Source organism: Varanus komodoensis, unplaced genomic scaffold, assembly GCF_004798865.1.
Source record: "Varanus komodoensis strain SLA01 unplaced genomic scaffold, ASM479886v1 scaffold23, whole genome shotgun sequence".
Classification (NCBI taxonomy): Eukaryota; Metazoa; Chordata; class Lepidosauria; order Squamata; family Varanidae; genus Varanus; species Varanus komodoensis.
This window is the reverse complement of record NW_025335627.1, coordinates 12,853,998-12,880,502: the sequence shown is the minus strand read 5'-3', so window position 1 is coordinate 12,880,502 and position 26,505 is coordinate 12,853,998. Positions and strand designations below refer to the sequence as shown.

Genomic DNA, 26,505 nt, shown 5'->3' with positions numbered 1-26,505 from the left:
ATCTCGACCCTCTGATCCCAGAAGTATAGGGTATGGCTATCCAGCACAGGAGGAATTACACACTGTGCATGTTCAGAGGCACTCTTTTCTATGTATATTAATGCTTTATGTGTTCCAGTTCTGAGTGCTTAGTTTTAGATGGAAAGAAGGATTTTAAGCTGATTAAGTTGCTTTTGTAAGTTGCTTTGCAGATGCTGAAAGGTAAGATAATTTAAGACAGATAGTTCTAGGAAAGACTCTAGGTGCCAAGGAACACGAACAAGTGCAAGCCACTTTAAGGAACCAGAATTCGAAAAGCTAGCTGGCTCAGATGCCATGCCAACACCTACAACAATCGCTATAACAAGCCATGGCCTGTCAGGCTAATTTATAAACTTTTTAAAAAAGCCACCCAGGAGAAAGGGTTCCAGGTTCATATGACATGCTTATCAGCCACCATGGGTTATTATGTCATACAAATGAAATCTATGTGAAGTGTGAACGGGAGGTGTACATTTCCTAAAAAGCTTGAGGGGATTCCTTCCATTGCTTCATAGCTTCCTGTCTTTTGTCCAGGAATAGACTTCTGCTATCATGGCACACTCAGCAGCCAGATGAGGTGTTAAACTACCCACTAAGGCATGTTTCAGGAACAAGTAAAACATACGTCACTATCAAAACATACGATACCTGACAATTCAGTATGTACCCATTTAGACACATTCATTATGCAACTCAAGTATGATCTGAAGCTGTTATGAGTTGATATCTTTAAGAAGATATTTTCAAATTCTGAAAATAGAAACCTGGGACAAAAGAAAGAAAGAGGAACACGTCAGCTTCTTAAGTGTGATACAGTATTCATTACAGAATGGTTTGCAGTGGAAGTCCAGAAGAAAATCTGGATTCCACTTAGATAGGGGTCAGGGAGACTAAGTCATCTTAAATACAAGCAAGCAATTTCCCTGAAATTTGCATCATAGGAGTAATGTTTTCAGCAACTATACAGATAGTTATACACTGCACTGCACTTATATAATACAGATTTATAGAATTTCTGGGATTGCAGCCACTATTAAACAGATCTCCAAGTATGGCACTTTATGTATAATTGCATTCAATGTTTTTCCTAAACATCATAGATTAGGGTGGTCAGAAAAGGATACTAAAAAGTTCCTTCCTGCTTTTCCTAAGTCCATGTACACATTTACTTCTATACTTCAAGGCTCTGTAATCAAGAATGCTTGTTTTCTTTAAAGGGGGCATTTAATGTGAGTCACTACTGTTGCAGATAAAGAAACCCACCTCACATTTCATCTGTCCCCCCAAAATGCGGACGCTCACTTCCCTGTCTCCCTTCTGCTCTGCTCTTCCACTACTTCCTCCAGCACTTACCAGCTTCTCCTCCATATTGCCCACCATCTTTCCCTTAACTGTGGTTGCACACCCACCTGGGAGTGAGGCCCGATGAGCGTAGGGAGACTTACTCCCAAACAGACACTCACGGGATCGTACTGAGTAAATCCTCCTAAGACCTCATGGGGGCTGCCTCTAAAATTCCTCAGGTTCTGGTGAAGGAAAAGGACATGCTTTGTTTCAATAGAAAATAGAAGTATGGCCCTTCCTGTCTGGCTGAAGCCTGATCACTCCCCTTCTCAGAGCCTCAAAGGGGCTTTGGAACCTCCTGCAGCCCCTGAAAACCCTCGGGGGTGGCCACTTTTGAGTGGCTGAAAAAGAAAAAGCATCAGTCACAGAGAGGACAAAAGAAAACCACAATCTTCGTAAGTTTTGCATATGCAAATTGATGTCTAGTGATACAAATTAGAAATAATTGATGCCATTTAAGCAGAAATACAATATTTTTGCCCTAGGGAATTCTGCCTGGAATGCCTGCGGTCCATTGGACAGCCAGCTTCAGGGCCCCTGCTGTCTCGTTCTTACTTTAAACCAGCTCGGACTGGCTGTCTTCAAACAGAAGACCCCTCTCCTCTGTCCGCTCTCCACAATAGAGGGCACTGGGCCACCCTAAAGACCCCACAGGAAGGTAACCTGGAGATCCTAAAATGCTGCTTCTCCCTGCCCAGTAGTACACGAATGGGAAAAAAACCCATTAGGGGATGGTGCTTTTGCATCAAGTTGGTCACTGTAACCTTTGCTGTGCTGTTTCTTATGCCATCACCCAAGGAAATTGCCGCATCATTGTAAAGGCTGCATGTATTTTTCATTATTTCTACCAGACGAAGCAGGATATTGATCACTTACTCTGCAATCAAGTTTGGAGAGGGCATTTGTCCCCATTCATTCCAAAGCAGACTTTTATTCAAAAGTGCTTTAACAGGCATGACAAAAGGATGTGTATTATGGTCCAACTGATATTCCAGATCTGCAACACCTTGGCTTGCTTTCAGCTCCTTCACTGAAAATTTCATGATTTCACTGAAAACATTCACAGTGGCAACGAGCATTTCTGGTACTGACTGCTGGTGAGCCAGAGCCCTTTCTGTAAGTTTCAAACCCAGTGTGGCATACTCCGTTTTTGTAAGGTTCCATTTGGAGGCTGTGTTCCAGACTTGAGAGAGAAAATTCCAGCCCCATGGACTGGAGAGATCATCCTCAGTCATACTAGCAGCTTCATCTGTGGGAGGAAATGCATCCTGCAGTCTCCTGAAGAACACTGACAAGTTATTCCAGGCGTCTGAGCTTTCAGTGAAATTTTGCTCATAAAATTCTGTTTCATTAGCAAGTATATGACCAACAAGATACAAAAGATTATAGCTCATTGTATTATTTATGCCATCAAGAAATGAGATTGGGCAAGTAGTATTACTAGGAGGCAGTTCTTTAGAGATTGTTCCCAGAGTTCTGTACATCTCCTGTATCCAAGGATGATTAAAACGGAAGAGGATGTCCATTTTTGCAAGCAAGTCCGAAGAAACATGTAGCGATTGGATGATGCATAGCAATGTTCTTGAAAAAGATTCATTATTGTTTTTGTAAGGCCTTGCTACTACTGGAGCTTGCTTTAAGTGTCTTAGTGAGTACTGGAACAATTCAGTAAATGTTTGATTGGCCATTGTTCGGCTTTCAGAATCCCTGGAACTAAAATGTAATTCACAATGGCTTTGTTTCAGGGACTCATGGAAGCTGGAATTTTTAAATAGCACCTGAAATATTATGTGAGTTACATCTTGGGCAGAGCAGTTCTCTAGATTTCCAGCTCTGTGGTACCCATTACCTAAGAAAGGACTCAGAGATAAATGCAAGATATCCACTATCTTTGTTTCTGGTAATGTATTGTGCCCAAACAAAGACTCACTGAAATCCTTTTGAAGCAGAAAATGTGAAAAACCATAAAGGGTTGCAATTTTTTCTTTATTGGTGACTTCCAATCTGTCATCCGAAAGTAATCTTGTTTGTTGCCTCAATATGTCATATATTCTCTGGATGGTTCTATTGTTATAATTGCCCAACAGAGGAATTGTTTCTAACTGGGTGATATTGAAATGGTGTACAAAGCCTTTCTGAAGTAACAGATTCCTGAGAATACTGTTGATTCCTCCTGAGATGTTACTTTTTGAGTCATCTGTACCATAACTTTGTAGTGCATAAGATAAAAGTTTAGTCAACTTCTCCAGTTTTAGACTGAAACCAAGACTAGGCTCATTACCAGGTTCAGATAAATGTTGGTGTAGCAGATTTAGAAAATGCCTGTATGTATTTTGATTTGTGCTATTCAACTTCATGGATCTTAGCTGTTCATGAATATGCTCAAAGGCACTCCATTCATTCCACCAGGATTTCTTAGTGGTATTTTCAGTTCTTTGCATTATTCCTGAAGGATAAGCAACCAAGGAATAATTTGGATTCATGTTTACATTTGTTGTGCTAGAGTACTTATTCAGAAGAGTTAAGAGCTGCTCCAAAATGTTTTTGATGGCTGAAGAATGAGGATTAATGTACAAAAGGCTTTGAGCAAGAACATCAAAGGGCAGAGAAAAAGTATGAAAAAGTCTTTCTAAATAAGTTTTATAGTTTATGTCAGAGGTTTCACTGAAGAAGATTTTTAAAAGACCAAGTACATCTTCCAAATAGACATCTTTCATCCCCCAACTTAAGGCTTCAAGGAACTGATGCCTTTCTGTTTTATTGGGAACTAACCCCATGCTGACAAGAATTAGAGCTTTTCTCGTAATTTCTAGTAGTTGAACATACTGTTTTACATTTGTCACATTCTGGCTGGAGCTCAGCATATTTGCAACCTCTACCAAGACCTTTGAGAAATATTTCTGTTTTGATTGGCTAACAGCATTTTGGCTCACATCTAACAGCCTTGATAAAGTAGCATTCTTACGGGGTTTTGCATGCCACAAAATAAAAGACACGAGTGCTTGGTTCCAGGCCAGTGGACCACCAGACCCTTTTCGTGCATGAGCTTCTGTTTCATCCAGCACAAAATGAGTCAAAAGTTGTAAAGCAGAAGACTCATTTATTGCATCCATATTGCCAAACAATGGTAGTTGGCAGGTGAGATTACTTTGGGAGAGGCTGTCAGAGATGGCTGTTAGATTATCATGCATCTCTTGTATCCAGGGATTCGTATACTTATGGAAACTGTTCCATTTAGAGAGAAACCCTGATGAAAGTTGTAAAGATTTGATGAAACAATGCAACACATCAGAAAAATATTTTTTTTCATTTTGGTGGAATGTATCAAAATTTGGCATCGATATTAAGGTTCTTACTGCAAGCTGAAACAATTCAATAAAGGTATGTTGGTGGTTCATTTGGTTTTCAAAGTCCATGGCAGTCAAAAGAAAACCGCAGTGGCCTTCTCTTAGGGCTTCCTTTAGTGTGACATTGTTCAATAACACTTCAACAGCAATCAGATGAATGTCTCTGACAGTGCAGTTTGGCAGCCTTTGGTTAGATGGGTTATTTCCACTCAGAAAAGGGCTCATTGTTAAAAACAAGAAGTCTGACACTTCTGCTTCTATTGAAGCATTCTGCCATGCTGGCATCCTATAAAGCTCCTGCAAAAGTAACCCCAGTGAAAAACTGAAGAGGGTATCGATTTTTTTTAGGCTAGATGCTTTTGTCAACCTGGGGTCAGAAAGTATATCTATGCCTTCCTTGAGTATTTTAAATAACCTCTGGGCAGTTTCATCACTGGCATTCAGTAGTGGATTGATTGTAATTAATTCATCAATGTACTTCTCCTCAAAGTCCTCTAATACATGTAGAGTTTTCAGGATGGCAGTTAAAACCATTGAGACTTTTGCTCCATTGATGCCTTTTCCACCATACTCTTCCAGTAAATGATTCACGAATTTGGTCAGCTTTTCAAGTTCCATTTTTAAAGGACTACCTGACCTATTGTGGTGGATGTACAGATTCTTGTGCAGTACATCTAAAATCTGCCCATAAACTATGATGGCTGTGTCATTCCACTTGGTAGATCTGAGTATTTCACCAATATGCCAATACATGTTGAATTCATTCCACTGAGATTTGTTAAATGAGTTTTGTATATTCTGATTCAGGGCAAAGAAGTAGGACATCAGTAGTTTATTGTGACTTGTTTCAACATTTGCAATAATATTAAATACTTTCTGGAGTGACAGGAGCTTCTCAGGAACGTTCTCAAGAGTTACAGGTTGAAGCAGAGACATTGTAAAAAGTTTTTGCAGTTTTTGCATTGAAGTTAAGTACCTTCTAAAGCCTTCATGCGTGTACAAAAATCTGTGAGTTATCATTTCCATAATTTGCCATGTCTTTGTGGTGTTAAAATTAATTTTATTTAAAAAAGCTGGATCCCAAACACTTCTACCTAAGTTGGAAACATTTGGAGTTGCTATCAAGTGGGCCATTATGTCCAAAAGGGACAACCCACTGGAGCCTTTCTGAAGCAGCAGAGACAGGAAGCTCCGGAGACTGTGGATTTCTTCCTTATTTAATCCATCTCTTGAAGTATTATCTCTGTCACCTGCTGCTTGCTGGGACAGAATTTCAGCCAGTCTCAGGATAGTTCTGTTCTCATATTGCTTGAATAGCTCTAGGTTTTTCAGTTCAGCAGTACTAAATTTCTCTTGTAAATCCTGGAAAAGTTGTAAAGATTTCTTAATGATTTTTAAATTCTTGGAGAGATGGCTCACTTCACCAGCAAGATCTTCACCAGCAAAATCTGGAGAGAATACTTTTCTAAAATGAAAAACAATGCAAAAGTACACATTAGGTAAAAACAATAGACATTTCCTCAGGAAGAACTGCTCATCTCTTGCAACAAGAGAACAAAGGGGTTTGTGTCATCTTAAAGACTAACACATCTATTGTGGCTGAAGAGTTGGACTAGCATCCACTTCCTTGTTTTTAGGCTGCACCTTTACACTCATTCAAGTCCCACTGAATCAATGGCACTTATTCTAAGTAAACATGTACAGGATTGTGTTATTAGACTGAAGAATACACACTGTCACTTCGGTTCATTTACATTTATTTACACATAATATTTCTTTTATCTATGTACCATTTATCTTAAGATAGGAGATGAACATGCACTGCAAAGGGTTCTGCCATAAATTTTGTTTTACTCTCCAGGGCAGACAGAGATTCAAAAAATGTTTGCCTAGCTATGAGATTCTGGTTTTCCTTTTTATCACAGCACAGTCTTAGCTTACACTTCTATTCTAGGTCCAGCTTTTCGTATGCATGCATTCTTGTTCCGTATCACACCAGCTGCATCTAGAGATTGTGATGCGATGCATGTTCATACTTCAAAAGTCCTACAACATCCACAGGGCTGTCTGGAGAATGCTGGGATTTGTATGGCCCTTTTCTGTCTGAACAAGCAGAGGACTGTGCTCTCAGTGAGGCATGGGATGCTTCTGAGGCTGGTGAGCTCTCCCTTCCCCTCTTTTCTGGGACAGCTCAGTGGAGGAAATTGGAAACTTTTGCTTCCATTTTCAACTAATCATGTTTTGTTAATTTCTCCATGCACCCATACACACTGTGGATAGTCTTAACTATGGTGTAGTTAATATTACATGTTATGTTAATATCCCAGCCAGGGCTTCTAATTTCCCTAAATCGCAGCCATAAATAACCACAATTTTTGATTTACACATGACAACAAATCATAATTAGCTGAAACTGGAAGCTGGTGTTTTCAATCACTTCCTTATAGATGTGATATATACATCTATATATCCTCTCCATCAGGATGTGATCTCCATCAGGATGGAGAGGGGCAGAGGAAGTGCACGGGTTCATGGTTCACACACGTAATCTGAAACTATAGTCACAGTTTCAGCCATGTCATAGAGTTTGTCATCAGCGTCATAGCTTAACCTCCTATGCACATTTAAGAGGAAAAGGAAAATAATTCCATTCATCCTGATTTGCCTCAATTTTTATTTGTTGTCAAATTACCACGTACCCCGTTTTCATGCTGAATCAAAATGAAAGACAGACCGATATAGAATGCGAATCATTCTGTGGGGAAGTTGTCTTGCGTGCATATACTGTCTGGTGCACTTTCAGGAGGCTCATGGTACCATTTTTAATGATGCAGATTTGGATCGTGAGACCTGTGGCCACAAGTGGTGACTTAAGGTCCTGGGACTCAGCTGGGGGAGGCAATAGAAGAGACTAGTCCAGGGCTGAGGGGGATGCAGATCATACTGACCATGGGATCAATGGTGCGTCACAGCCCACAGGAGAGGACGCTGAAATGGGAGACCTTTCCAATGGAGATCACTCCTCCCCCTCAGGACTGGACTGCTGGCTCAGCACTAACACCCGCGAGAAGTGGGTGCTTCTCACAACAGGCAGAACAGAGGCATGCCCGTTTCCACAGCACACCTCCTCCAGGGCCAGGAGGTTCACAAGGAGAGCTTCGGGAACTGAGCTAAGACTTGTGCATGTGTATGTAGTATGTGTATGCTCAGAGATGCATGTGAAACAATAAAATTATTAAGCAAATAAACAGTTTGAGTTTGGTGCTGGTCAGAGGGAGGAACACAGCTCAGTCCAGAAGTTGTAGCTCAGTAATACTGTCTACAAAAACTTTGCAGGAACTATATCAATTTAATGATATAGCTATTAACTGTTTCTTCACGATGCTTGTTCCACATGGCAACAGACACCACCCATTTGGGAACCATGATGAAGTCCATGTTTTGAGACCAAACAGCCAAATAAATCAGTCAGCCACCAAAATATCATGCTTTCTTTCTGCAATACATTCCCTTATAACAGTTGAAGCAACCACTTCATCACTGTCACTGAAATATCGGTGTAACTTTTACATCTGTAGAGTATGTCCTCCTTTTGTTTCTTTCCTTTTTTACCTGCTTGTGTTCTGAAGGGCAGCAGCCATACCCTCCATGCTGGTGACACCTTGAATGATATCTGGGGCCATCAAGAGGAGTCGCCATGTAGAGGTGTCATTCTGCACTTGGGAGACGAGTGATAAGAATGAAACTGTGTCCTTAACAAAGGACATCTGGTAATGTGGATCATGTTGTAACTAAAGAAGAAAAAGGAACATTTTTAAAGGAGAAACAGATTTAGAAATCTAATAATGCAACAAAACTTCTGAAATATGTATCGAATCAAAGAATGATGTCTCTATCACCAAATCATTCACTAGAATGCTTTTGTTGTTTGCTGCTTCTTAGGCCTAAAGGTACCCCCATAGGCTGCCCCCACATGTGAAGCTGCCTGCCTGCCTGCCTGCCTATTATTCTTCCAAAACAAAACCAAAAAAACTAATCCCTCACTGAATACAAGACTAAATTCAATGCATGATCTTCCTCTTTATTTATTTTTATTTATTTAAAACATTTTTATGCCGCCCCCATCACAACAAAGCCTTGCCTTCTTCCTTTCATTTTCTGTTGGCTTGTCAAGTGTAAAGCCCTTCAGATAGAGATCTTTTTGTTATTTTTCTGTAAAGTATACTTATGAATATTCATAGAAATCTTGGATAACTGCTGTCAGAGGCAACAGTGGACAAGATGGACCAGCAATTTGATTCATATTAGGCAGCTGCATGGGTTTCTAATACATTCATCCATTTCTCAAAGATTCTGAGGCTTTCCCTCAAGTCCTTGCTGAATCCTTTCTCCTCTCTGAGGTTCCTTTGCCAGACATTCCCATGGCCAGACATTTCGCTAAACTAGGTATGATCTACACCAGTATAAGCAAATGAATTTGTGGCTGTGTGTGAGGGGGATGTGTTACTTCAGGTCACTTTTCCATAGGCTCATCTCACAAGAACTTTTCTTCCAGCTGAGAAGGAAACAACAACCGGGGATTCAGACCATACTGAGCTAAGGCAGAAGCATGTTTAGCACCCCCTGCCTGTACACTCCTCTTGCTATTAAGAATAGGGCTCCTCCTTTTACATGATGGAACAGATCTGGCTTTACCTGAAAACTGACTGTCTAACTTAACCCAGAGACATCTAACTTAACAAATATCACAGCCAGTATCCACCTTCACTCTTTACCCTTGACCAAGGAGAAACCAGTCTGCCAGTTTCCCAACAGTCAGAAATAAGCTCCACTCCTGATTCATCCTTGCTTCCGTGTCATTTCCAGCTGTTCAAGCATGAAGCTCAAAGAAACATCACAACCCTTTCACAAAATTGCTGGCTGCAGGGCTCTGAGCACCAGGGGATGGAATGAGTACAGTGTGGAAAGCAAGCTTGATAAAAGAAAGGTGGTAACGGCAGGAGAGACACCTTCTTCAGAGCAGTTTGATCAAGGTCATTATTCAGCAGCCTTTTCCACTATACAGAGAAAGGAAAGCTGGATACTCACTTTGGGAATCTGATTTCTAAGTTCTTGAAAGAATGACCCCACAAGAGATAGGTTGCTGAAGCAAAATGTCTGATGGATGTTTGCTCCAATGACTTCCCAAAAGGGACTCTGCGGAGATGCATTTGCTGACATGACCTCACAGATCTCAGCTTTAAGGTTTGCTGCAGACGACTTTTGTACCTGCACCAGTAAAGCAAAATAATGTCAGAATAAGAATTGTTGAAAATGAGCTCTTTGTTTTGATAAGTCTGATCAGATCTGTATGGAAAGCATTCAGCAGCAGTTTGAAGAGCTGTGACTGTTGTTAGTAAAACTGCAGAGAGAAAAGAAATGACAGCCAATCTGAGCTCCACCAGCTCCAAGGGAACACTGAGGCCCAGGACCCTGCAAGTGGCAAGGAGCCCGCAAAGAGGCTGCCTGGACGCCAGAGACGTTGTGGCCAGATCTTCCTCCTGCACCCTCCACGCCTTAAACTCCCTCTCTTGCCATCTCGGGGCAAACGCAAACATCCCTTTGAACTTGTGTCCTCCAGCTACATCGCTTTGCACTTTTGCTCCAGAAGAGAAGCAGGGCTCCCACTCGGGAACTAACTAACCATCTCCCCGTCCCCAGCTGCCACACAGAGGACCCAGCCTGGCCCAGGAGCTCTGCAACTCCTCTGGACTAAAAATGAGGTCTCAGTGTGTGAGAAAAGCTCGTCAGCATACTGTGGGCAGTGGGCTGCCAAAGCTCTGGATGTCCCCACTCAGGGCTCTCATTTACATGTTAAAAGGCAGGGGGTACCAGGCCAGCCCTGAGGAACCCTGTACCAGAGACTCCACCGAGCTGAACGATAACCTCCCGGCAGCACCGTCTGCGGTCATCCACCCAAGCAGGAGTGGGACCTCCGCAAACCTCTTCCCACTTCAGCCAGCCACCCCAGAAGGATACCATGGTCAATAGTGGCATTGCAAGAAGCCTGGATCACTTCTGGCCTGAATTATTAAGATCTTCTGGGCACCGAGAGCATTTCCTCAGGAATGGCCTTACCGCTGTCTCTTTGAGGCACAGAGGCTCATTCCCTCCATTAAAGAGGCACTGGTCACATCCCTGGCCCAGCTGGACCCCCCCTCCCCCCGCTTTAACAAGCCAGGGCAGGCAAGGATCCAATATGGATGTGGCTGCACAAACCTGTCCAGGCACCTTGTCAGCATGCTTAGACTGAACCAACTGAAACTCAGCCAGTGAAACTTGGCCAGGCCGTGTTCTGGGTACCTCACCTGATGCAACTGCTACAAAATTGGATTCTAAGTCCCAGCAGATGCAAGAGATTTGATCCTGGAAGTGCCAGGCAAATGTATTACAGCAGGCCTCAGGTGGGACCAGCATCAGATCGGCTCCAGACATACCTGAAAAGTTCCATTGAGCAGCTGAGATAAGACTGACTAGGAGCAGTGAGGTGCTGCTCCTTCGCTGCTCTCACTGTCCCTAAGTACACGCGTCCAGAGGCACCCACCAGGGCTCGATGGCTGCCACTAGCAGCTTTCTGCTGTCTGCACTCTGGCTGCCTCCTGTTTTGTTTCACTGCCCTCGGCTCTGGGGTGTACCACAAAACTGCATGAGCGCAACTGCAGAGATGGTGCTCAGGAATGATCATGTTACCTGCCTGGGTAATTTCTGTATTCTAGAGGCATTTAGCAGAGCCACCCTTCATAGCAGCCAGAACATGGGCCCTGGGCCTTCTGGCAACCGCCCAGATCCATTATCCTCAAGGGACAGAGAATCCTGTTAGGTCTGCCCCCCATGCAGTGGGGAAAGGGTGCCATGAGTCTAAATCCCAACAGGTAGCAATCTGGCCACGCCAAAGGGACCATCCAAAATCCCTCACCTTCAGATCACTGTACCCATGGCCAACCGAACCGAGTGTGTTCTGCTACATGTGTTGGGCTGATGACATGTTGGGACTGCCCAATTGCTGTCAGAGTCCAGAAATCATGAGATGCCCCAAGAGAGTGTCCTCGGCACAGAGGTTGCCACCGCCTAGGACTAATAACCCAGGAAACCTCAGCACTGCAACCCAGAGCGTCACTTGCTGCCTGGCAGAGGGGTGGGTGGCACATCCACAGAGTCCCATCTGTCTCACTGGCCCAACAGAAGGTGCAATCACTGCAGACTGGTGGTAAGAGTGGCAGGGAGCCTGGAGAGGAAGGCAGAATTCCCACAGACCACAGCAACCACCTGCCCCAACCTCCAGGTGTGCCCGATGCTGAGCAAGTATGCACTCAGGGACACACACAGCCCTACCGGACACACGGGGGTGGGAAGGTTGCACCTCCACTCCCCCATCCCCACTGATGTGATCACCCCACAGGGTGACTGTAGCAGGCACGGGGGTGCATTTGGGAGGCAGGTCTTCCTTCTGCTCCGACCCAGCAGCTCCATAGTTTTTTGCCTTGACTGAGTCATCCCATTCCATGTGACATGCTAAGGTACAGAAGGTCAAGTAAAGCTGGGAAAAGCCCTGACTTCCTGGGGAGGGCTGGGTTCAGATGACAGACTGAGCCAGTGTAGCTCTGAAGCCATGGCAGCTTGTTGTGCTGTGCAAACTATCAGTGTCAATCACATCACATTTCTACCCACTCAGGTTTTGGAAAATGTATTTGTCCAAGACTTCTGGATTAATCCAAAACAAGGTAATTGCCATCTACACAATAAGGCAGCAATCTGGAACAGCAGGACCATGGTTGTACTTTCATATTAAAATAAATGCTCCAACCAACATTAGGTCAGAAAGCGTGAGCTTAAACAAGATCTTGTTAACATGAATACAGAAAAATTACCTCTGCTAGCTTGAGTATCTTGTTGAGCAGCTGAATACTGGCATGGCTGGCCATTGACGAAATATTTTCAGCAGTGTTATTTGGATTGGCTGCTGAATCAGTCCAGTCTGCAGTGACTTTAAAAAAGGCAAAAATATGTGAATGTAGAAATGCTAGAATCTGCCGATTGTACCAAAGCCCGAGAGGTCGTAATTCTTCCCACTTCAGCCAAACAACGCCTCCTTTTGGCACTGCTGCATGCGGGTGTCATAATTCCTAACCCTTCCAAAGCAGCAGCAGCTGGCAAGACAGCTTGCTAGGTAGAATAAGTGCAAATAAGTATTGACAGGGGAGCGGGGGGATCCCTGCCCTTAACTTGCGGTGGCGGGGGGCATTGCACAAGTGTCGCTCCAGCAAGAGTCGCTCCAGCTGACTTCAGCAAACTCTTTGCTACATAGCAGATTGTGGGTGCTGTGGGAGGATGTCCAGCTTGTGACAAGGAGCAAACCTTGACAAAAGAGCTGCAGGATGGAAGATGGGCATGCCACGATGAATCTCCTGTGAGTCAAATCTCCACCATACCCCCAGGGAGCAGGAGCTGGGAAGCAAAGGCACTTCTCTCTTTCCTCCTCTGCCCACAAAGTATTGCCTTCACCTATCCTGGTGTGAATTATCTATGGCCCCCGGCTTGTTTCCATATGTCTATGTGTGGGAAACAAGTTTTGTACCACAGACTAAGGCCACCGGCTCTCATGCTTCTATGAGAAATCCTCGAACATTTGCCAGCATGGCTCTGTTTGGCCTTCCCTGGTGCAGATACGAGTGTCGTACTGTCGTATTTTTGCCTTTCTGCTGCCTTTGGCCTCTTAAGAAATCTTGACTATAGCTTGGCTTGATGTCCGAATTGGCACATCATGCTTAGAGATCAGTCAGTGGAAGAGAATAAAAAAAATAATGGTTTGAAAGGGACTCGCCAGTCAGTCTGTGCCAATCTGCAGTTTAACACGAGAAGCTTCTCTGTGTGAGAAGTTTAACCTGCTGCTTTGCTGAAGCTTCTTCTTCAGTTTTCCTTGCGGAAGGAAAATGTCCTTTACACAACTGCTCTCCTGGGCCTCCACTTATTTATGCATTCCAGAAGGCAGCCCCAAGGGGTGCTGTGTCACAGGCCTTTCTTCTGGTTTAAAATTTAATAGACTTTCCTTATGCCCAAAAAAGTGGAAGGGCTGGAAAGGCCAGAAGAGGCCCCGGAGGATGGCAATGTTGTGAAAAGGCCCCATAAACGGCTGTGCGAGAAGGATCATAAGAGCGCATCGAGTGCTTGGTGCCTTTCTGGCAAAGCCCCACTCCAGCCATTGTCCTGCCTGCAGGAGGGAGGCTGCCCAGAGAGTGGGAGGACGGAAGCAGGAGGTGCACAAGCCACTTGCCAGGCCACGCGTGTCGGGGTCTGCAGGTGCTCCCGCACCACTTGGTGTGCTGCCTGTCAGGAAAAGTAAGTGGCTGATACACTTGCAGGAAGACCAATGCCAAGGGCGACTGGGCAGAAAGAGCGGAGCTGTGTGTGTGCGCCAGGGATCCTGGCATCAAGGTCTGCCAGCACTCTTGGACCAACGCTCGGGATACAACATGAAGGAGCGTGCGGCCCTCTTTCCACGGACAAGCTTCGTGTTCAATCCAGTTCTCAGGAAATACCTAGGCAATCAATTATGGACCCATATGAATGAGATATGAAAAAGCCCCCCAGCCCTGCAAGCTGCCCACCATGACTGAGCACTCCGGGGGCGAGGGAAATTTTATTTATTTATACCATTTCTATGCCACCCCACTCGCAAAAAGCCTCGGGGCGGCTTACAACATCAATAAATGTTGCATTTATTGTTGCAGTAATAAATGTTGCAGGAAATGCCCTGCAAATTTGCTTACTGTAAGAAATATGAAATGAGAATTTGTGGTTGGTCTAACAGAATAATTAGAGTGGGTGCCCAAATGATTATTAAACTTTGCAAGAGAACCACCTTGGTTTGTGCAATATATAACTATTTAAGAAGTACTTGCCACCTGCTTGCACCCATGACTCAGCTATTTTAGACATTTACAGACAGTAACATTAGACTTATTTATGCTTGTACTGTATTATTTCATACAATAAAACAATCATGGTAGCAGACTCAGTATTACTAAAGCATGTTTTTGGGAAGGATGAGCACAAAACAGATGAGTGGCGCAGCCCGTCAAAGTTTAAAGCGTGCAGATCTGGCCAAGTACCTGGGCGTGAACAGCAGGGACAGCCTCTGGTCCATCCTGCCCTTCCTGGAGCAATGGGGGGAAACATTATGTAAGGCAAAGGTGGTAGTATTTGAATGAAAGGGGCAACACACTCACACAAAAATGCTTGAAACACACCAGCCAAGTTCAAAAGTAAATCCTCAGATCAAATATAGCTTCCCTCCTGCTTCCGTGCAAGTGTTTCAGCTAAGCCTTTCCCTTTAATCCCTCAGCCTTTGATGTCTTCTGATCCAGGACAGGCTTCAGCCTCAACTGGCAACACAGCACTTCTGCTCCGCATCTGCCAGGTTCCCTGCTCCTTTCGTGGTTCATTCCTTTTGGCACATTCTCTGCTCTCCCTTCTCCTCCCTCACATCTAGAGCGGATTGCACAGCTAGTGCCGTCCTTCGGTCAGAAGATCCTGACCATCAGCTGAAGATCAGTCCTTTCACACATGCACACGCGTATGCATGCACAGACACACACGCAGGCTTGCATGCGCACGCACAGAGCAGTGACAAAGAGAAAGAATCATATTCCCACTCCGGTGTGACGACCATGGCAAATGGCAAATGCCTCAGGAGAAGCAACCAGCAGGCTTATTGAACTCAATGGGATTTAAGTGCTTAGCTGGGCACACTGGGAGTGTGAGGAGGCATGTCTAAATTTCTCTGATCTGCTGCCATTGTTACTCAGTTTTCCCCAGCCGAGTTCTTTGGCATAAGATGAAATGAACCCAGCATGTAGCTTTCATGCATTGGGTTGATCTGGGCATAGAAAGCAAGCTCAGATTTGCACAAGTTCTATAGCCAGAATGCACACACCCATACTTGTAAAAAGGGGTGTGTGGGCAGGGTGGAAGAGGACACTTGGCTTCCAAAGAACAGCCTCAGGAGGAAAGAGGTGAGAGGACACACGTGATTGGGCAAACCCCCCACTAACCCAAAGGGACGTCACTGGGGTCCCTGTACCTTGGTTTCAGCACACGCCCATGGATGACATATTGCCTAGCTCTGGTTTCAATAACAACTCGCAGAACACTCCCGGCCCCTCTGAGGGCTGTTGGGTGTGGCAAAATAGTTCCATAGGGAGGCCTTCTGGCAACCGTGGAGCAGGACCCATGCATCCTGGTTATGCCCCCATCGGTGCTAGAGCACAAACTGAGGCATTTGGGGAGCATGGGCAGAAGAAGTGGCCTTGGATCGCATGCATTCATCAGATAGGACTGGATCTTCCCAGACTGGATCTTCTGGAAACCAGAGAGCATGGTGAAAAGAAACCATTCGCTCTGAGGAAAAAGAGGTAAGTCCATCCTCACACCTCTCACCTTGGCAAGCACCTCCAACCCCACGTTGGTCACAACCCTGCACTTACCCTTGGGCTCAACAGAAGTTACTTCTGCATAGACTCACCTGGATTTGCACTGTTACTCACTAAAATATTCACAGCCATTTAAAAGAATTGCTTACTCACTCAAATAGCCAGAAAAAGTGGAGCAATCGCCTTAATAAAACTCACCTGGGACTTTCTCCAATGAGTTTCCTGTGATTAAAACTTTGTCTGCTGCAAAGGAAGAGAGGCTACTAAACTCTTAATAGAATTAAATAACCTACCCAGTGAACCATTCCTGCTTTCGGGAGCATCAGCACTCTGGGTTGATGGATTGCTGTCCTTCTCCAGGTTAGCTGACCTTCTCTGTTTTCTGATAAGAAACAGGGAGAGAGAAGGATCCCGCATCATCATTTCTACTTACCCTCTCAACAAAGTTTCTTCCATTAAACCACATTCAGGCCTCCTTTTAGAATGTGGATTTCTTTATGAAACGCTCAGTTTATTACAGCATTGAGTTTTTATTTAGGTCTACTTTTGAAGCTCTTATTTCCTCTAAGGACAAGGGCAGAGGTGTCCATGTCAGGGTCCGTGGCTGGGCTGTGGCCCACCAGAGGCAAGACACGACACAAGCAACAGAGGCACCAAGACCAGGGAAGCAGAACTTCAGGGAAGACCCAGGCCAAATGCAGGGATCCGTGGAAAGAGCAAGTCATGAGGCCAGAAGGATGCACAGGAGGAGGGCAGAATGTGGATGTGCTCAGGAACAAGCCAAGGGGCAAGAAGAACCACAGGAACAAACAGACATGCAGGTACCTTGGCCAGGCTAATAGGGTGGGAAACACAGCGTGGCAGGAGACATGGCACAGCAGGAGCCAGATGCAGCAAGGGTCAGGCGAGATGCCGGGGCTGCAGCGGAGCTCGCAGGAAGCCCTGCGCTGTTGAGGCAACGCAGTGAGGCAGGATACACAGGTGAGGCAAGGCACAGGCCGGGAAAAGGCAGGCACGATAGCAAGGCAGCAGGCAGGCAGGAACCAGGAGCAGACAAGGACGTGGGCACAGAGCAAGAGGAGACCCTGTGCTGCAGAGGCAACGCAGTGGGCGTGGGCTGGCAGGCCAGGGACAGGGAGACCTGTGTGGCCGAGGCCAGTTCTGGAGAGAAGACCTTGCTCTTACACAGCTCTTCCCCCAGAACTCCCAGCTGGTGCTCCAGAGCAGAATGAGAGCTCTAGCAGACCTTGGGACTGATCCTGCAAATGTGGTGGTGGAGGTTGTTTTACTTCCGGCTGCCAGAGCAGCCCAGATCCTGACATTCGAGGAGAAAATAACAGCTTGCTTAAGGCAAGGATAGGACTTTATACAGCTATCTCTGATTAAAGTCATGCTAGGCTGATGTCTAAATTATGTGGTACAGTAAATCTCATGAACATCTATTACACTTAAATGATGTCTCCGTTATGGGACTTATTTCATAGCTAGTCAGAGTATTCTGAGTCAGGTACAGATATGCAACAAAAACCATCCCTGTGGCACATTTGTGGCAATTTAAATTTGTTTGTTTTTAAGGTGCCATAAGATTCTTTGTTGTAAAGTCTAAGTCAGCCAGCTGCATTCTGAGCCACTCAATTTGTGAGTAGGTGGGCTCCTTCGGACAAGGGCTCATGTGATTAAATGCTCTTCCAGACAAATAACTAATTACATCCCAACTCACGGAATGGTACTTTTCGGGAGAAAGGTGCTAGGCCAGCCTTCAGCCTGCACGTGTGTGTTCTACATGTCAGAGCCTTTTGTCTCTTACAGAGGAGCACTGGGTCATGTGAGCCTCACCTCAGCCTGAAGACACAGGTTTACGGCCCCAGTGAGAATTAGCCAAATGCCATCCCCGGGTGTTGCCACTCCAGATCCACAGTGTGTAAAAAGCACACCCCTGGGCTTCAATAAGAGGTTGGATACCAGCCTTCAGAAACCACACAGTCTGCTGTCCTCCCTTACCTCCTTGCAGGCAAGATATGACTCAGCTTGGCTAGCAGGTCTTCAGGCGCATATGGTGTGCTTCTGCATGTGGCATCTGAGCTACAAAGCACCGTTTGGAGAAACGGGAGGAATCCTGCACTAGGAAGGTTCCGGGGAGCTAGATAACCTGGAACATAAGAAACAAAAATGCATAAGTCGGCATGCTAAAATGATACACTTAAGAATCAATACCACTGAAAAAATACTACCAGGCCTCAGATGTTTTATTAAATGTTTCTGACAATGCAGAGAAACAGAACAGAACTGCCCCCAGAAAAGAAATGAAAGATGCAACTGCATCTTATTTATTTAAAACTTTTGTATGCTGCCCAGGGTTGTGCCACAGCACCTCTCAGCAGCTCACATTCACAAGATAGAACACAATAAAATCCAACAACAACATATTAAAAATAGAATATCAATAAAATATGGGCAAAAATACAAAACAAAGGTCAAATGGCATTAACTATTAAAATATTTTTTTTAAAAAGGAAGGTCTTCTCCAGGTGCCAAAAAGAATATAAGGAAGGAGCCCGGTGAATCTCCTTGTGGGGAGCATTTCAGATATAGGGAGCAGCTGCAGGAAAGGCCCTCCTCCTAGCAGCCGCTCCTCTCACCTCCTTAAGGGATGCGCACACAGAAGGGCCCCCCGAGTAGATCTCAATGGCCAGGTGGGCACTTATGGGTGCAGGCGCTCCTTAAGATAACCCAGGCCTAAGCCGTTTTGGGCTTTATATGTCAGCACAAGCCCCTTGAATTGGGCCTGGGCCACAATTGGTAACCAGTGGAGATCTTTCAGTAGAGGTGTTATGTGGGCTGCTCTAGGGGTCCCATCACTGCCCCGCTCTGGGGGGTGGACACTGGGCAGCAGGTCAGAGCACCAGGACCCAGGCACTTGGCACGCTACATGAGCCTATTCAAAATCATGGTCAGGCAGTCCAGAGGCCAAAGCAGGTAACAGAAGGGCAAGCTAAGCCAGTCCAAATAGCGAAGAGTAGTCAAAGCGGTCAGGAGTCAAAAGCCAGAGAGACAAGCCGAGGGGAAGCGAGTACCTGGGATTAGAGTGGGAGGTGGACAGGTGAAGGCAGGGAAGCCGGGCAGGTGGCAGAGGCAGAGGCAGGAGCAAGGTGATGGGCAGTTTCCAGAAGCAGGTTCCAGAAGGCACAGGGCACTCCAACAGTGCTGAAGACATTCATTGCTGAGGCAGCATCTGGAGGGAAGAGCCAGTTCTTATGTAGCACTTCCCTCAGGGCTCCCAGGTGGTGCTCATAACAGCCCAGGTGGCTGCAGTGGACTGTGGACCTGGTCCTGCAACCACCAAGGCCAGCAGATGGAGCCCTGACAATGCCTCAGAACCTCACAATCACCAGCCAAGCAGCCCCATTCTATACCAACTGTAATTGCTGGACTGTCTTCAAGGGCAGCTCCAGAGCACATTGCAGTAATCTGCTGTGGATGTTAGCGGTGCATCGTGACTGTTTTCAGGCTCTGTCTGTCCAGGTAGGGACGAAGCTGGAATATACTCTGTAGCTAGAGGAAAGCACCCTGGACACTGAGCTCACCTGATGTTCCTGGGACAAACCCGGGTCCAGGAGCATCCCCAGACTGTGGATCCTGTCCCTTAGGGGAAGTGCAACCCCATCAAGGACAGGGAATGCCCCTCCAACCTGTCAAATGACTCCCCCCCCCCACTAGCAGCACCTCCATCTTGTCAGGATTGAGCCTCAGTTTATTGACCCTCATCCAGTCCATTATCAAGCTCAGGCCCCAGTTCAGGATGGCAACAGCCTCACCTAGGTGAGATGCAAAATAGAGGTAGAGCCGAGTATTAGCACCATATTGCTGAGTCCTCAGCCCAAACCTCCAGGTAACCTCTCCCAGCAGCTTCAAATAGATGTTAAAGAGCATGAGGGACAGCACTAGGCCCTGTGGTACCCCATGACACAACCAACATGGCGCAGAGCAACTGTCCCCAAGGATTACATTCGGGACCCAGCCAGCCAGGTAGAAGTGGAACCACCACAAAGCAGTGCCTCCGACCCCAAGCCCGGCCAACCTGTCCAGAAGGACACCACGGTTGATGGTGTTGAAGGCTGCTGAAAGTTCAAGGAGAACCAAAAGGGTTGCACTCCCCCATCCCCCTCCCTGCCCAGGTCATCATACAGGGTGACCAAGGCCATCTCCAATCCAAACCCAGGCCTAAAGCCCGATTGAAATGGATCCAGGTAATCCATATCCTCCAAGAGTGCCTGGCCACCACCTGCTCCAACACCTTGCCCAAAAAGGGGCGATTAACAATGGGCCAGTAGCTATCCAGCAACACTGGATCTAGGCCTGCTCTTTTGAGGAGTGGTCTCACTATTTCCCCCTTTAATGGGCCAGGGACCACTCCCTCTCTGAATGAGGCATTGACAGCCCCTGGACCCAGGGCCGCACCTCTTCATATCACCCAATCAACCAAGGTGGGCAAGGGTCAAGAAGGCAAGTGGTGAATCGGACAGAGCCAGCCATCTTGTCCACATCCTCAGGTCTCAATAACTAAAACTCACCCAATAACGGTACAGGAGACACATCCAAAGATTGCACTGCACAAATGGCCGAGCCAGGCGCCAGGCAGATCCAAGTGATTTTTTCCCACAAAGTGTGAAGCAAATTCATCACACAGAGCTGTTGAGGGCTCTGGAGTCTCATCTGGAGAACCAGATGAGCACTCTTGGATGAAACTGATTATCTGGACCCATTTCAGTCCGGCTTCAGACCCAGGTATAGTACTGAATCTGCCTTGGTCGCCCTGTAAGATGACCTGTGCAGGGAGAGATGGAGGAGTACGTCCCTGTTGGTCCTCCTGGACCTCTCAGTGGCTTTCGATACCATCGACCATGGTATCCTTCTGGATAGGCTAAGGGGGCTGGGAGAAGGAGGCACTGCTTGGCAGTGGTTCTGCTTCTACCTCAACGGCCGATTCCAGAAGGTGGTGCTGGGGGACTTTGCCTCTGCGCCATGGCAACTTTGCCATGAAGTACCGCAGGGGTCCATTTTGTCCCCCTTGCTATTCAACATCTACATGAAACCGCTGGGAGAGGTCATCAGGAAGTTTGGGCTGCAGAATCATCAGTATGCTGATGACACCCAGCTCTACCTCTCTTTTTCAACCGATCCAGGTGAGGCAGTGGCTGTACTGAACCAGTGCCTGGCCGAGTTAATGGGCTGGATGAGGGCCAATAAACTGAAACTCAATCCAGACAAGACGGAGGTCCTGTTGGTGAGTGGTTTTTGCTCCTGGGTAGGTGACTTGGACCTTGCCCTGAATGGGGTTGCTCTCCCTCTAAGGGACAGGGTCCGCAGCTTGGGAGTGCTCCTCGGCCCAGAACTGTCCCTGAAGGCTCAGGTGACTGCAGTGGCGAGGAGCACTTTCCTTCAGCTTTGGTTGATCCATCAGCTGTGTCCCTACCTGGAGGACGATTGCCTAGCAACAGTGACACATGCATTGGTTACTTCCCGGTTGGATTTCTGTAACGTGCTCTACGTGGGGCTGCCCTTGAAGACAATCTGGATACTTCAGATGGTGCAAAATAGAGCAGCCAGGTTGCTGACGGGGACTGGGCATTATTCTCATATAACCCCAGTCCTCTATTAGCTCCATTGGCTTCCCATCGAACTCTGGGCTCAATTCAAGGTGCTGGTTATTACCTATAAAGCCCTTAAGGGTTTGGGACCTGGATACCTAAAGGAACACCTTCGTCTGTATTTGTCCTCCCACCCCCTGAGATTGGCTGGAGAGGCCCTCCTCCGGGAACCCTCCATGAAAGACATTAGGAAGCAAAGTACCCAGAGGAGGGCCTTCTCTGCGGTGGTGCCCCGTCTTTGGAATGTACTCCCCACAGAGGTCCGCCTGGTGCCGTCATTATTTGTTTTTTGGCGCCAAGCTAAGACCTTTTTATTTCAACAATATTTTAATAACTTTTAATATCAGCTTATAGGTTTTAATCTGCAGCCAGGGTGGATCTGGATTTTATGTGTATTATGTTTTGTTTTGTTTTATTTTATGTAAGCCGTCCCGAGGCTATGTGATGGGATGGCATTCAAATACTCTAAATAAATAAATATTTTATCAGAGCAAGCAGAATTAACAGCACTCACCAGAACTGGTAAAAGACAAAACAGTATTTATACAGATTCTGGTCATAGGCAGATGAGTTGAGACAATTATACAAAGAAGATATTTCACCTCAAATGGAGCTCACATTTAGAATTATCTTTATGTAGGTGCATTATTAATTACTAGAATTGTTAGCTGTGTTTAAATGTGTGGCTTAACTGATTAAAGATGTTGTAGAGAAAAAGAACCTGGTGGCCAAGCTGCCAAACCTGCAGTGGTTTCTGCTTCTCAAGATGCCATTGCGCTAGCTGCATTCTTGTTAAAACAACAAATAGCAAGAGGATAAAAACTGAGGTTCAATTAAAAACTTGTTACCCTTTTAAACATTCACTTATCCATTTAATTAAGATTTATAGTCTGCCCTTGACTTTACAGTCTTGGGGAGGGGTGCATAAGCACAAATAAAATAATGTAAAATGACATTAAACCCACTTCTGAATCACTTTGGAACCACTGGCAGAAGTGAACTATGATTTTCTTGGCAGTCTTTCATCACAAATGTAAAAGTGCTGCAGTGAAGATATCTGTCCTAGCTGTTGAACAAAGCCTGCAAAGGAGAAAGATTACGGAGGCAGTGTTTATTGATCCGCTGCTACCCAGATTATTTAAAAGGTGAAAGGAAACAAGCCGTGGCATTGATTCAGGCTGCCTCATTGGCTTGGAATAGAGGGCTGATGGCTCAGCTGTGCGGAGGACTGGCCTGGTACCTTATAGGTCCTGCTTCAGCTCTCAGGGCGGACTCTGTGTGACCGAAACTGGTGTTTTATACTAAAAGTTTCATATTTTAAAATCTGTGGTATTCCAAAAGTGTTTTCAAAAAGTAATTGTAAATCTATATAAAACAAACTAGATGTGCTACTGCTGGTCATTTTGCTGATTTGTTTGGTGTGTATTTATAGAATTATTAAAATCGTCACCAATTGTAAGCAGGAAAAAGAACTTCTAGCACTAAAGGAACTTTCATTTTCCCAATTAAGCAGCAGTTCCTGAATTACTTCCAAGTCCCATACCAGGCTTTCCCTTTCTTACCAACAACACCAACTCTCCCCCCGTTGAACTGAACTCTGTGCAGGACCACATGATTAAAGTGTGATCAGGTGCTTTTTAGCTGCCCATTCTCAAATACGCAATGCTTGTTAACTGTACGGTGGAGAAAGTAAGCAGATGAATTTCTTCCCATTGTATGCCACACCCTGCGCATCCTCCTGCGCAACATTTCGCATGCATCCTAGAAGATAACCTACTGATTCCTGCTTGGTGGATGAGAGCATAGTCTTGCAAAAGGCAACTCAGACCTCCATTCTTCTACAGGTAGTCCTTTGGTTAAGAACAACCTGTACTTACAAATGTGCGGATCGCCCTCAACCCTAAATGAAGTTCTCTCATGAAAAGCTGTGAATATCTCTAGGAAACTATGCAATGCTTTTTATGTCATCAGTGGCTGTGTAATTCCTAAAAATATTCATGGTTTTTGGTAGAGATAGCGGTTTGGTACAGAGAGTCATGGCTCTCTCCAAGAACTATGTGAGGCGTTTGGCAACACGTCATCAGTGACAGGTTAGTTCCCCAGAGATGCAGAGTTTAAGGCTTTTTGTTCTGGATGTCTGCTCAGGAGTGTTTCGGAGCACATCTAGGGCGCATAGGTCCTCTTTGGGTTTTCTTTAGCATTTGTCCCTGTTACCAGGCCCTCAGCTGCTACCAGGCCATTTACGCTGAAAAGAAGAAAATGGTTGTGCAAAAAAACCCTTCAAGAAAGCAACTCCAGTGGTAACCCACCCCCAACCCTTTCTCCAGCAGCACAGTCAAACCTTGCCTCTCCAGCACCAGGTCCAACTCCATCATCACCACCACCACCACTTATAGTTAGGCTTAATGTTACTTCAGGAATGTTCTCAACTGTTTTAAGAACTGTCTCTTTTATTTGCTTTTTATAATACTAAATGCCTATGCACATAAATAGAGGTTCTGTCTCTCTTCAGTACCTATAGTTACTTTATTATTACTGTGTCATTATAATAATTCTGTATTTAAGATGTTTTAGTGAATATGGATGTGTTTCTTAAATGTTTTATATGCATAGAAAGCAAAAATACATGCATCTACTAAGACAAACTTTGGCTTACTCATGTGATCTGACTTACATACAAATTTAACTTAAGGAGTCTCAGGATTGCAACTTGTCTGTAACCTGGGGACTACCTGTATAGCTAATAATGTCAGGATTCCATTCATAGTATGGAGCAAACCAAGTCAGAGGCCAATACTGGGTATTAGTTAAGGCTGAAAATAAACTTGGCCAAACTAGGCCTATAAACCTATGTTCCTGGAATGATAAATTACAGATCATGGTCTTTAAATGTGTTTCACAGACTCTCAATGTGTCTAAAGCTTAGTTCTCATTCTCTTTCACACAAAAAACATGCACACAAAGATACTTGCACGTAGATGGCTAACATGCTATGTGTAGAGATCTTATTGCTGATTTAGAGGAGATTTCTGTCTGTAGTCTGCAATGGTCCAATCCAGAACCAGGCTTACTGTATGGGAGGGGAACAAAGCCCTAGCATCACATTGCACTGGGTATGATTTATTAATGGCCTACTTACTGGTAAAGATCTTTTCAGCTAGCTCTCTCCTTGTACTGCTTCTAGAATATCTCATTTGAGTATGATGTCTGTGAGTATCGACATCCAGAATGACAAGGCAATTTGTGTCCTGTGACTCTCTAAATGTGAAATTTGGCATGGCATAAGAAAGTCAGGACTGCTGACAAGTTCACGATTTCGTTCTGTCCACCCACCATTTTAAAGGGGGGTGGAAATAGGTTCTGAAGATTTTGGCAATGTCTATAAAGACTAACTGTGTATAAAGTGAGTTGCATCCAAGTCTCCAGATGTGTTCCTCATGACCAGAAGTATTCTATGCATACTGTCCTGCCAAGCCTGCCAAACCAATTCCACATGCTATCAAAGCACGTGATACCTAAAAATACCAACACAAATCTAATATGTTACTCCAATCACAGTTCTGCAATGGCTGTTGATGGGTGAATTTGCTTTTCCTTCATGCAAGGCCTTTTATCTGGAGAGAAGAGGTGATATTCCAACCAATGGCCAGCAATGCTGAAATAAGATTACTACTAATTTAATAGTATTTTTTAGTACACAGAGTTCTTCACAGTTCTTAATGAATTCAGCTTGAAAATTATGCTGAAAGTGCAAGTCAGGCTGTTGCAGAGCAGCATTTGAACATCAGTCCCAAATACTGTGTTCATCTGTGCCACACTCCCTCCTTGTAAAGTATGTGAAACAGAGCAGCCCATTGGCTCTAATGTCAGCAGGGCTCCTTATCCACGCCAGCCTTTACTCTGAACAGTGGAAGAGCTATCCAGGGTGCTGAAATCTATCTTCAGATTAGATTCACAACCATGGGTAGTTCATTCAAAGAAAAGCTGAAGTGGATAAGGAGTTCTGCTGACATAAGAGTCACCACCCCACACCAATGTGAAATGTTATTTTTAATAATATTTTGTACAGTAAAAATACACAGCATTATATACCTGGCTAGAACTTGGACACAAACTTGACTTTTTAGAAAATCAATTTTAAAATGCCATCTTTCACCGGAACAAAAACTGGCTACCCTTTTTTTTTTAGGATGAGGAACCTAAAATCCCTTACTGTTGCCTTTTAGACTTTTGGGCTTGTGTTGTACTATTGAGGAAAGCTAGTATGTCGAAGTTTATACATTCCTAAATAGGCAATGCTTTCTGAACTTGGTTTTTGAAAGATGATGCAACAGCTACAGAAATTGCATCATAATGGTTCTCTAATCACTCTTGTCCACAGAGTCTGGAGTAGAAATGTTAAATACAGCAGTGTAACTCCAGAAAACAGGTTCCAAAATAGTTAGAATGTGTTGATAGGATTCAGTATCATTAGAATGACATGGAAGTATATGTATGGTTAGTTGGAGAAAGTGTTAAGTTGCAAAGCAGTTTACTTTCACACATTAGGCAGCAACAAATTATGGTGTGTTGTGGAAAATCAGGAAAAGCTTTCATATTTCCTTCCTGTCTGGTATAATTAGGAAATTCAATAGAAAGGTTATTCCAAGAAAATTAAACTATGACATTCAAAGTCCA

General features: G+C 45.0%; 1 protein-coding gene across 1 annotated transcript; it reads right to left on the bottom strand.

Moving 5' to 3' along the window:
• Positions 1-1,642: 1,642 nt before the first annotated feature.
• LOC123024437 (glucosylceramide transporter ABCA12-like) lies at positions 1,643-25,022 on the bottom strand. Its single transcript, XM_044432152.1, has 8 exons — positions 24,968-25,022; positions 18,182-18,329; positions 16,474-16,562; positions 12,620-12,735; positions 9,801-9,980; positions 8,325-8,503; positions 5,689-6,177; positions 1,643-1,706 (listed from the first exon to the last, which is right to left on the bottom strand). Exons 1-8 carry the CDS (start codon positions 25,020-25,022, stop codon positions 1,643-1,645), a joined length of 1,320 nt encoding a protein of 439 aa, XP_044288087.1.
• Positions 25,023-26,505: the final 1,483 nt, after the last annotated feature.